The sequence below is a fragment of the Pavona decussata genome, unplaced genomic scaffold (genome assembly GCF_977016875.1).
Source record: "Pavona decussata unplaced genomic scaffold, jaPavDecu1.1 SCAFFOLD_33, whole genome shotgun sequence".
In the NCBI taxonomy this organism is placed as follows: domain Eukaryota; kingdom Metazoa; phylum Cnidaria; class Anthozoa; order Scleractinia; family Agariciidae; genus Pavona; species Pavona decussata.
In genome coordinates, this window is record NW_028145456.1 from 75,001 (window position 1) to 87,819 (window position 12,819).

Genomic DNA, 12,819 nt, shown 5'->3' on the forward strand with positions numbered 1-12,819 from the left:
ATGGTCCCATAGAAACTATGAGTCACTTGAATTCAAAGAACATCTACAGTAACGTGTTTTTGAAAAAAATTAAGTGAGAGAATAAAACTGTTTTGTGTTTACAAAACGTCTCCCGTGAATTTATTCCATTACCAACGCCTCTCTGCATGTGGTTGTAAGTTAAAAGAATGTTATTTCATGTATTAGGGCAGGATAATGAGTGTAAATCAAAAACAAAGTTAGAACCTTTCTGGGGTAAGGGTTTCAGACTCTCTTGAACCTAAAGCAGATCTACTATAAAGGGTAGTAATGATTACATTGGTTTTGATTCAGCCCTAAAAGTACATTCGTTTTGGGTATGATATGGGCTAAATCAGTCACCCATTGAGGCCATTGTTTTCTCTTTTGAACAGGTTCGCAATGGTTCAAATAGGGCCATTTTTAGGCATGCCAACAGCCATTTTAGTTCTTGTAAGAAGGCTATTTTACATAATTAAGGACCAAAACAGCTCTTGCAAAGAGTGTCGTTTCAGGCATGTTGGTACCAATTTAGTCATTTAGAGAACGTTTGTTTTAAGTATAAATTGGGGGCTAAATCGGCCACAAAATATGGGCCAATATTCCTCCTTTCTGAGGGCATAAAACGGCTCTTTAAGGGCTATTTTGGTCCTCCAAGCGCACCATTTCAACCCCTTTAAAAACCAAAACAACCTTCCAATTTTTTCAAAATAGCCCCTATGTGTCTTCGTTTCGGCTACCTTGTACAGGGCTATCTCAGCCCTGTTTACTGGGGCCAGAACAACTCCATTCCAAATGTGCTAAACAAGCCCCCAAAATAGTACTGTATTTTACTCACCGAAACGGCCCCATTTTTGGGGCTAAAACAGATCTTTTTCCGGCGATTTAGAGTGCATCGTCGGCAAAGAGCGACCATTGTCATATGTTCCACCGTTGCTGTTTTCTCGTAACTGAACATCAGCTGCAGAAGAAGACAAATGTGCAACAGACCTGCCGGTTGTGATCGCAAGCTTCGAAGAACTAGAAAAGTAGAAAAGAAAACTTACAAGCATTTTATCTTCATTCATGATTAGTCCGACAATAGATTGTACTGAGCAAAGTGAATCAGCAAATTCTCGCGCTATTTGTTGTCGGCGTTAAGTTGTCGCATTTTTATTAGCCATTTGAATCAGAAACCATCAGAAGTTGTATACCTTGGTCAATAGGTCCAGGGAACAAAGAACAAATACAGTATTCCCTACCCTTCAAGGAATTTTAATACACCTAGGGGTACAAGTGAAGTCTCAATCGGGAAAAACCAGTTAGACCTTATATAACAGGAAAGGGCTGGTTGGGGTTAGTATTCGTTCGCTGCCAATGTCAATTAATAGTCAAATATTCAAGTAACTTTGTCGAGAAAAAAACTGTATGATTTGCGAATCCTTTCTTTTTAATTTCTATCCTTTCAGTCTGCGTATGAGACTAAACTCAACAATTTAACATTTTAACACTATTCAGATCTTTAATTATCGTATACAAAACTGATATTTTATATATTTATAATTTATATATACGCTACATCGACGACATCGTGATAGTTACCTCCACTACCATGGGAGAGATCTAAAACACTGCTAATTTTGCCAACGGTTTTCATCTCGGTCTTAAATTAACCTAGGCCGTTTCTGATGTACACTTTCCTTTTCTTGATCTTTGCTTGAAACTAAATTCCATCGCTTCTTTACCAACTGACACCTGTTATCACCTGAAAGATCCATCATCTCACACTGTTCAGGAGCCGCGGCTACCCGTCAAAAAGAGCACGAACAAATCTTTTAAATCACATTTAAACCCGATTGGTCAGTATTTAGCAGCTGTTCGAGTGTTGGACACAAAATCCTCGTAAATCTTTCGAGATACATTTTTAGATTGTGATACAAACATTTAAATCTTTGTAGTGAGATCATCAGAGCATTTAATCCAGCTTAATTAGTGTTAAACCTACAAAAATTATTAAGCACCGCTTTGCCCAAAAACACAAACCGTTTTGTGTTATAGAAGCACGTAACCATGTAATGCCAGAGCGAAGAAAAATTTGATAAACACTTCATGTAACATAACATTTAACGTCATTATATACAAGGCTCCACAGAGGTTTCTCTTAGGCGACCAATTACATGACGTACATAGTCTAAATGAGTAAATACTTGTCGATATATAATATAGTGTTTTTGGTCAAGACCAAAGGTAGATATGAATCTTAATTTGACCAACTCGCCGTTCTTCCTTTAAAACCATGTAGGAGGTGTCATGTGCCAATTTATATCAATCTTTGAGTTTACTGGTAAATCAAAGGTCTTTATTATGTTTCATACATGCTAAAACTGAGAAACACTTACAATAAAAATAATCAAAAGCTAGAAGTTCATCAAATCGCCACTTCATATTAAAAAAAAAGTCTATTAATAAAACTATTTTTAAAACGCTGGGTATTGACCCTAGGAAGTTGGCTGCTTGGAACTCTGAGGCGCAATGATCTTTCTTTTATTTTGGGGAGAGAAGGATACAAAGGGTGAAAAGGAATGCTAGAAATCTTCTTGAACAGCGCTCGATCTGCCTCTTATTGTATGGTATTGCATGGCATTGCATGCCAAGATTTCTACAAATCAAGGCGCATGAAGCATCCTTACGTTACTCTATTCGAATGAGTTTCTTGGAACTGTTTGGATGCCCCAGGGCTCCCTAATAAATACAAGGATATACGGAATACCTACACTTGATTTAGTTTATTCATCCCTGTAAACTAAAGTAGTCAATGGGTCGTTCTTAACGGCAGGTTAAAGTTTAAGCCTAATAGATATTACTGTATACTAAGTCAAAGGAAAATGATACTTTAAAAATTGAAAAAGGTCGTGGAAAAGGCTAGTATTCGAGTAAAACTGCAGTTACAAAACATGGCTAACTATGGATATTTGATGTAAGCAATTCAAATTTACATAATCAATCTCGCATGCAATCTAAATATTCTTGTTTCAAAACTTTGACAAGGGAAAAAATGAAAACTTGATATTCCACGTTGTAAATTGGTGTGCCTCGATAACAACCGACATGATAAGCCAAGCTCACCCCCAGTTTTACACTTAGCGCTGTTTTCTTCTGGTTTGTTTTAAAGGACATCTTCTTAAAGCGCATTGATTACCTAGAATGATTTCTATGTAGCCATTACATTATTTTCACTCAGTTCTTTCTTAGACTTTCGTATTCCACACGTTGTCCATCGTCCGCTGTTCGATAAATTCCATTAGATTCAAAAACAATAAGGCAAGTCAGTTCATTAAGCAAACCTGTTCCGAAAAGAAAAAAAACAGCATTTTTACATCTTCTCTCAGCCTTCACTGTTGTCCTCACTTATTGATCAATACTTCGCATTATATTTTAAATTCATTTCCTGAATGCTGTTGTTGTTGTTGTTATTGTTGTTGTTGTTGCTGTTGTTGTTTTTTGTTTCGAAATAGAAATACTCACTATTCAGTCGAATTAACAAGGGGCGGATACATATGGATGCGAACTAGCACACTATATGTAATAAAGAGGTAACCTTGAACAACTAAAACGACTCCTGTAGCATGGGGAACAACATTAATACCAACAAAAAGAACAGTATATGTAGTTAGAATTATAACAACCCTCCTTGAAGGCTGCCGATTAGCCTGGAGCTATTTTAATGAAATAAGAGTCCAATGTTTTATTTATACAAAAAGTCAATCTTGGTCTGGGCTACATTCCCACTTGAGACATCTCGAGCTGAGGCGGTTATTTCTGTTCCACCGAAATACATGGTGACTTTGAGGTCTCTGTCTTTGCCTTTCCAGGTGTCAGGCGAATCAACTGTAACGCTACCAAGCTCCCTCATTCCGGCGTCGGTGGTATACTGGGCATCAGGATTACTGGAGGCGTAAAACTGAATCGCCATGTATCTGTCGTCTGCGTGTAGTGGGGAGTAAGAGCTAGTGACGCTTTGACCAACTCGTACTGAAGAGTTTTCTCTTACAAAGAGATGAAATAAATCATTGCACTTCATAATGCCATCCGCTACAAACCTCTTGTCTTCGCGATGGACCCCTTGGATGAAATTGCGTGAGCAACGGGAGCCATAAGTAGTGGAAACCACTCTTTCGATGATTCTCGATGGCCTTTTTCCAAAAAGCGCAGCACCCTGGACAACTGCTATACTTGCGTGGTTGGGGATGAGCACTCTGACACTTTTAGAAAAGGCACTTTTTATTTCCTTCTGAAGAAGAGCAGAATCAGCAAATCCGCCAACCAGGAGCATGGTTTTGACACTTGAGAGCTTTGATTCTTGCAGAAGGCCCTTCAAATGGTTCTTGATGTGTTGCACGGTAGGATTGAACAATTTCTTCATCATCCCTGAACTGAGAGCGAGATACTCGTTGTTCTTCAGCTTGATCTGGCTGCTTCCGTAGCGTGCCATAGCTGGGCTCTTGGTCTCTTTCACCAGAGACACAAAACTCTGCGGCAGGCGGATGTTTGTCATCACATCACTGTCCAAAATTCGCTCCCCTCGCTTTTTGGCTTCAAATTCATTCATTAAACACAGCCAATCTGAGCGATACTTTTGACTGTAGTTATAAATAATTGTTACTCCGAATAACTCTTCCAGAAGGCTTTGAAACTGTTGGTTTACCTTAATTCCTCCATGAGGACCCCCTGTTACCTTGTGGATTTCTTTGATGGAACCATCGTTCTGTATTGCATGGACAGTCACGTCAAGCGTACCCCCTGAAAAAAAACGGCGAATGACAATTTGTTGTTGTTGTGGATGTTGTTGTTTCAGCATAATCACCATCTCACTACAATACGTTGAGACGTGTCGGCTAAACTGCTCGATTGAAAAAAGGTCTGCTAATTCCGCTTTTCTGATTGCGAGATAGGTAAAGAGACTTTGAATTACAAGCATGATTTTAGTCTGTTGAGTTTTAGAAATACTGCTCTAATTAAATGTGGCGCATCATCTGTGTTCCAGGGCCTAACACGCTAAATATAAATTACGAGCAAAACGGATACCTCGGAAGGTGAAAAAGCTACTCATTGAGTTCCTGGCCGTTCGTCTGGAATAAAAATCTTGGTCCTCGTTTATTACGTTTTACGAATATTTAAAGTATTTCCAATCTATGATAGTGCTAGAATGATGCGACGTTGAAACGAGTCGATTAATCAAAACAGTACATATCATTGATAATAGAAAACCATCAGTGAAAACTCTTAACAAGAAAAAAACTGTACACAAGTTTCTCTGTTGAAAAGCTTTTTTGCCACAGTTTTATGAACAAAGAAACTTGTTGGCAAAATGGTGCAGCCTGTGTCCTATATAGCCAAAGCAACAATTTGTTCATATTACGTGTAAAATTTGTAAATGAAACTTGTTGTGCATAAAAAAGGGGGAATTTTCGCTTATTGCAAAGTTTCTCCTTGTTGATACTGCTGTACAGTAATTTAAACAATCAGAGAAATATAAAACTTCTCAATCCCCATTTCACAAGGAAATTTTGCTCGCGTTAAATAAAACAAATTATACAATAAACAGTGTATGTGTAGCGGAGTTTGTGATTAGAATATAGACGCACGAATGACGTCATCGAGTGGTGTAAACAGCGTACATGATCGACGTCAAGTGTCCAGCCAGAGTGACTAGTCAACCAAGTTTTGCAAACTTTTTTGGCGAGTAGCGGACAATCATAAGCAAATCACGATGGTCGGTTGCTAGGGCTTTTCCTCCCTCAGCTCTCAAAACTGAGAGTTATAGGCTATAGACAAAAGTAAAATGCATCGAATGTAACGATTCTTGGAAGAGAAGTAGATGGATAAATTACCTAGCAATTGATTATTATTTAATTCTATTTGACTGCTAATGTGACGTCATAAATGATGTCCAAATTTGGCATCAGAATTAACATTCAGGAAAATAATGTGAAAAATGCTGTATTGGTTATCGGTATAAAATTCTATGATTTCTGGTGAAAACTCCGTCTCAATCGGATAAAAAGGCGTAAAGTTACAGCTAACTAAATAAATTCAAATTTCCCGCCACATGACCATATATGGTCAAACTTTAGGGGTATTTAAACGCGAAAACAATAAAAAATATCGTAACGCAGAAAGGACAATGTTGCATAAAATCGAAATTGTAGTTTTTTTTTACTTAGCATATGGGGTGCTATGGCGCCTCTTCACGTCATTATGACGTCATAATGACGTAATTCGTGACAAATACGCGTCACAGCACCACATATGCTAAGTCAAAAAAAACTACAATTTTGATTTTATGCATCATTGTCCTTTCTCCGTTACGATATTTTGTTTTTGCGTTGAAATACCCCTAAAGTTTGACCATATAAATTTCTCGAATTAGCTCTAACTTAACGCCTTTTTATCCTATTTCTTATCCAAGTCTCGTTACATTCGATGAATTCTACTTTTGTCTATAGCCTATAACTCTCAGTTTTGAGAGTTGAGGGAGGAGAAGCCATAGCAACCGACCATCGTGAATTTTCACAGGAAAATAGAACTGTGCAATGAAAAATTGGACAAAGACCGTTGCAGGTTACCTCAACCAGGTTAAAAAAGTGAGAACTTTCCGGTGATGTGAAAAGGAAGCAAATATTTGTCCAAATATGCCACAGATACAAATCCAGTAATGGCGAGTAATCAATCACAAATCGCAGTGAAGCGACTTAATGTGGGGTCAGAAATTCGTTCTGTAATTAATGACTCTAATTTAAAGGATCCCAATAGACTGTTTCCGATATATTGAAATTCTAGTTAGGCTAGGAGGATTGGGGGAATAAAACAAAAGAATTAAATTAATAATCTCAAGTCAATGTAATGTATGTTGTTTATTCCCCCAAGCCTCGTAGCCATTTTTGAATTTTAATCGGAAATGTTCTATTACGTGTGTAGTAGTAGTCTAAATGTTTGCTATAAAGTTTTTCACTGAGCTCAGTCAACGTGATGCTCGCTCATGAAATGTGTTCAAACGTATTGGTTATTGTATAAAACAGATAAATTCCATTTCGCCGTGGGTACTCTGATAACTAACAGAGGAAGTTAAAACGTGGTGAGAACATCAGTCACATTACTCGACGGCGGCTCGTAGCGTACCTTTTTGCTCTCTCGCGTTTTGACGTCATCTGTGCGTTATCGGAGTACAGACGCACGGCAAAATGGGATCTATCTTAATTTTAAACAAAAATGTATATCCTAGCATGAATTAAGAAAACAGAGAACCGCGATAGCCTTTGTCCCACTTAAATGACCCTAGTCAGCCTCCGCCATTTTCGATCCCATCGAAATTATTGATATTGCATGCTGAAGCGAAATGTTATTGCTTTACTGTAAGTTGTGTTCCTGAAAGTATGTTTCATTATCTTTAGTAGTTTCACAGTGATTACGTTCATTTCGACATGCTCCGAATTAAATACAATAGCCAAACTCTTACATATAAACAAAAACAAAGGCGTGGCTGACTAGGGCCCTTTAACCGAAGGGATGCACACGCTGACTGGAGCGTGTTTAACTTCTTAACATTATGGCGAACACCACCAAACTCTGTGATCTTTCATCAAATTTATCTAAAAACAATTTGGCATGAAATTTGATCGTTCTCGTGACATCGTGTTCCATATAACAACAAGGGTTCAACAACTGTGCTTTTCAAATTGTGGAATTTTTTTCCCTTTTGATAAAAACATTCAATTTCATTGTAATTTATTTCGCATTTTTGTGCCATATTACGAACGTTTTTTGTTAATTATTTTGGTCTTTTGAACAGTTTTTTTTTAAACGAGATATGTAAAGTGATTGATTGAAGAGGTCGGCTGTTGAAAATCAAAAACTTAATTGTCCCACCGCAGGCTTGGAAAACAAAACAAGAAAAGGAGAAAGGCAAGAAAAGAATAGAACAGAAAGAAAACAAACGAAAACAAAAACTACCAACAAAAGCAGATGAATAAGGTTCATCTGTTATCAATTGTCATTGATTAAAAGGCTATAACAACAAAACCTTTACCTCCAATGTCGACTACCATGTAGTGAGAGTGGGGTTTTGACAACAGTCCATCTACAGAACTGCAACCTCCTTCTGACTTGAAGTCGCTCATATTCTTTTCCAGACAGGAAATTGCAGCAGCCTCTGGCTCAAGGGCGATCATTACTTGGTCTGGTTTTTTCGGGCTTCCCAAACCAGCCTAAGTAATTAATACATTAATATTTAAGGAAACCAGGAGGCAAAATGCAGACTGTGGGGTTCTTGTTTGTTGTGGCTGTGATAAGTCAATGTGAATATAAAGAGAAGAAACTTAAAACTGCAACAGCAAACAACAACAACAGTAACTAAAATACATCAACATTTAGTCTTTCTGTTACTAACATAGTGAAGCGTATCTCCCATAGGTGAAAAAAAAAACAAAAACAAAAAAAACACCTCATATGCAGCCTCCCGCATAAACTGTTTTGCTACTGGAGTCCATATTGCAGGCACAGTTAACACCCACTGGATGTCACTCTCGTTGTAATATTCATCTCCAGTCCGCTGGCAAATGACTTTTAAGGCTTCATCTTTTAGGTACCCTATTGAACGAGAAAACACCGTCATAGCCTTGACATGCTTTCCATTGGCTGCTTTGACCATTGTTTCCATATTGACTGTCTGAAACGATAAATCAATCAGAAAACAATAATTATCTCCGATCGTTTTTGATGTCTTGAAATGGACAAAATTCCAATTTATGCAAAGCTGTCTTTATTTTGCCCTAAACGTCGATGACGCAGGATCAAGTCAATTTTTTTAAAACCTTTTTTGGGTCACCGCCGAATAATGAGAGCCGATAGACACACAGGTAGCCCAAACTCTACAATTTGTGTTCACTTTTGTAAAGTAGACAATAGCGTTACGTAATTTGAGCATAAAAAAGAAGAGGAATTTTTTGTTTAAAAATTGTTTTTAATTTTGCCTTCAAATTCTCATACTTTTTTCCTCATAAAATCCCTTATAATTTTCCTATAAAAAACGATCGTCTTGATTCTCAAATTACACGACGATGATGTTTACTTTACAAAGGTCACCACAAATCGTACAGCTTGGGCTACCTGTGAAAAACAAAGAAATCCAGCAATAACAAAATTCCAGTACCCCAGAAACCCTGCTTCCAGCCAACCGTTGGCCAAAGAGCCTGAGGACTCTGGGCACGAGATTGACCTGTGATTGCCATTTTTTGTCATTTCCGCTGACCAATAGCGCCGCATAAATTACATTTTGAATTTACGTCACAAAGATAGTTGACTGGAGAGAGCTAAAAATAAATAAATAAATAAATAAATAAATAAATAAATAAATAATAAAAGGGTAATATCGTAACAAAATCACTTTTTTAGAAAGTCTTCGATCAGATGTTTTTTTTATTCCTACTTTTACAATGAGCGGGTTCCTTTGCTATGAATGATAAGGCATAGAGCATATTTACCTCATCGTTGTGAAGATCCATTTTAAAATGCTGGAAAAAATAATATTTCTGTTCACTGTTCTCGTCCTGGAGGTTGGCATACTTTTCTACTGCCTCATATCCAAAAGAGGCAAATGACAGGTCTGGTTTAAGAAGCAGGCACGTGGGTGTCTTGCTAGTTCGTGTGCCTTGTTCATTCAGCCATTCTCGGTTCATGAATACTGAATCTTTTCCCTCGTCTTTAATGAATGAAAAGGCAAATCCACTGTAGGTTGTCCCAAAGTCGATTGCTACTACAACCACATACGAAGACCTTGGTGAATACAGCACATCTAGACATTGTGGGCAGTAAAATAAGAAAAAAATATATATAAATGTTTAACAACAGTTTTAATGTTTCATTTCATGTTATGTTCGTTTTTTTTTTTTTTTTTCAAAAGTGGTTAAAATAAAGTATCGAGACTATAATCGAATTTTAGTATTAAAAAAAATACGGCTGGCAATTTCTAAGAGTAACAAAAGAACTCAATTGGTATCAATTGACTATCGATCTCGCAATGTAAAATTGGGTAAACTTCTTAAAATATTGCAAACATACGCATAAAAAGGAAAGAAAGAGCCAAACTATTGAGGTAAATCATTCTTCCATCACGTGAAATTCAATTTTTAGCTCATTTATTTCCTTCAAAAATGAAATCAAATACGATTGCATGGGAAATGATTTTAAATAACTGCTAATACATACTATAACTGATTAGAAATTTAAAAATGGACCGATATTAAATCAATCTTTCGTGAATTTGAAATTCTAAACTACTCTATAGCATATTAAAGCGTCATATTATTGTCAGCAAATCGGACTCAATCCTCATGGAGGTTAACGTGTGAATGCAGCAGATTTCATTAGGGCCACTGAGTTAAAATTTCTCTAACAAAGTCTACCCAAACGTTCAAAATATCCTCTTTATATGTTAAAAATAGTAACAAAAAAAATTAAATAAATGCACTTATAACACGTTTAACAGTAACAAAATATAATATATAATCTTAGGTCTACTGGTAAGCTCTTATTGGACCATCCCAAGAGAAAGATGCTTACAAAATTAGCAGCATCTCCGAAACTCTGGAATGAGCTACCTTTGGAACTTCGTCAAGCAAAATCACTTAACAGTTTTAAATCTCGACTTAAAAGCTATCTTTTTAAGAAGTATTTTTATAGTTTGTAACTTTTTTTTATTTTATTCTCACGTTAACGTATTTTCGTTTTCCTTTAAACATATGATTGTAAAGTGCTATTGATCAGCTCATGTAAATACGCGCTATATAAATTAGTAAATTATTATTACTACTGTTATATTATTATTATTGTTATTATTATTATTATTTTTATTATTATTATTATTATTATTATTATTAAAGAAACAAGGCTAGCATTTTTTCATATAAATACATATTTTGATGTAATTGACGTATATAAGAAGGATGAGTCTTCGTGACCATCAATAGCAAGAATTCAAGAGAAAAAACATGTAGAGAAGCGACCATTATGGCTTAGCTACTCTCAAAGTGACGCTTCCGAAAAGGATTGAGAAAGGTTGCGCTTGATTTCTGTCAAAGTAAGGATGTGAATCTCAAGCTGTTAAGAAATATCTCTAAAGTGGGAGTATTTACTTTGTTTTCAGTGTTCCGTTTTTTGATTTTGTTTTTGTGTTTTGTTTGTTTGTTTTTAACTACGGTATGGAGAGATAAGTAAAGTTTTGGCTGTGCCGTAGAGCTTGCAATTCTTGAAATCCTTTTTCCGCGAATGAACGGATGCTGACCCCTTGACCCGTTGTTAGTTACTAGAGACTTTCTATTCGATGACAGATGCTTCTGGGTAAATCGATGACAGGTGCTTCTGTGAAAATTGCCCTTCACTAGTTGATCGAGAAAGTCCAAAGTGACCCTTACAATCCTCAAGAAAATTTAACTGATAACAACGGAATGTAAATTATAACAATACTGGGGATTGAAAACGTCACAGGCGGCCAAGCATAAGATCTTTTGCACGCAGCCACTTCAATAATAACACATGATACGATATAATAGAGTGCCGCCGCGAATGTAACGAAACTGGACTCTATTCAACAGTCTCGCCATATACTTCTCAAAGAACTACCTTTGCTTTCTGTCGAATGGGATTGAAGGACGTATTAACTACGATTTTTAGGATTAATTTTTGGTTTGGGTTTTTGCTTTATTTTCATCCGGGCCTAGAAACCGGAGCATTATTGTGCATATAAACGTTTAGCATTCGACAAACGTGGCCTTCAACGATCCCGTGTATGCATTCTGTATTACTATAAATTATCTCTGCATTCTAAAATAATTCAGCAAGCACAAAATCAACTTTCATTTTCTCCTACGAGTTTTAAGGGTGGACGTTTCTTCTTGCCAATTTTAAGCTCTTTTAGCCTTTTAATATGAAAGCAGAACACCGCCGACTGGGTTTACAGGTCAGAATAAGCCTTTTAAATTAATATCGAACCTAGCAATTACTATTTTGTGCTCACCCTTTGAAGCCATCTGGATCTTCACCTCCTTGCTTGATAAAAGAAACGGATTTTCGGTAAACGAGGAACAAGTTGCTGTAGCTATAGTTGGCACTTCCAACTGCAACCTAATTTTCGGAGAAAGATGTGGGGTTGTCAAAGGGAGTGGTCATAAATGATTGATGTGTCACGGAATGTTAACATAACTGAGTAAACATCCTGTCTTTCTCGGAAAGTGTCAAAGAAGTGTCAACGATCCCGTTCATGCACTCGTTATTCCTATAAATTATCTCTGTATTCTAAAATAATTCAGCAAGTACTAATAAAATCAACTTTCATTTTTTCCTACGCGTTTTAAGGGTGGACGTTTCTTCTTGTTAATTTCAAGCCTTTTTAGCCTTTCAATATGGAAGCAGAACACCGCCGACTGGGTTTATAGCTCAGAATAAGCCTTTTTAATTAATATCGAACCTACTAACTACTATTTTGTGCTCACTCTTTGAAGCCATCTGGATGTTCACTTCCTTGCTTGATAAAAGAAACGGATTTTCAGCAAACGAGGAACCAGTCGCTGTATAGCTATAGTTGTCACTTCCAACTGAAACTTAATTTTCGGAGAAAGATGTGGGGTTGTCAAAGGGAGTGGTCATAAATGATTGATGACTCACGGAAGGCTAACATAAATAAACATCCTGTGTTTCTCCGAATAAAGAAGTGAGGTCCTTAGTTTAAATAAATCACTAATATCGTGACAAAATCAATGTTCTTACTGAAAATTCTCATATATGTTGTTT

The 12,819-nt window shown here is 36.7% G+C and overlaps 1 protein-coding gene across 3 annotated transcripts; it reads right to left on the reverse strand.

Moving 5' to 3' along the window:
• Positions 1-2,657: 2,657 nt before the first annotated feature.
• Positions 2,658-12,628, reverse strand: LOC146484433 (heat shock 70 kDa protein 12A-like). Of its 3 annotated transcripts, XR_014863616.1 has the most exons (7): positions 12,547-12,628; positions 12,047-12,071; positions 9,516-9,826; positions 8,477-8,701; positions 8,063-8,240; positions 3,498-4,776; positions 2,658-3,464 (listed from the first exon to the last, which is right to left on the reverse strand). XR_014863616.1 is itself a non-coding variant. In XM_085104789.1 (6 exons), the coding sequence occupies exons 2-6, from the start codon at positions 12,057-12,059 to the stop codon at positions 3,722-3,724; spliced, it is 1,782 nt and encodes a 593-aa protein (XP_084960915.1). In that variant the 5' UTR covers positions 12,060-12,071; positions 12,547-12,628; the 3' UTR covers positions 2,658-3,721. The 3 variants fall into 3 exon arrangements, 1 of the variants encoding a protein (XP_084960915.1); XR_014863617.1 differs by lacking the exon at positions 12,547-12,628 and having other exon boundaries at positions 12,047-12,164; XM_085104789.1 differs by having other exon boundaries at positions 2,658-4,776.
• Positions 12,629-12,819: the final 191 nt, after the last annotated feature.

Excerpts from the sequence above, each read along its gene's own strand:
- LOC146484433 (XM_085104789.1), bottom strand. Across the intron at positions 8,702-9,515 it reads TGGATCTTCACAACGATGAG|ACAGTCAATATGGAAACAAT; the intron begins GTAAATATGCTC and ends TTATCGTTTCAG. Across the intron at positions 8,241-8,476 it reads TGCGGGAGGCTGCATATGAG|GCTGGTTTGGGAAGCCCGAA; the intron begins GTGTTTTTTTTG and ends TTAATTACTTAG.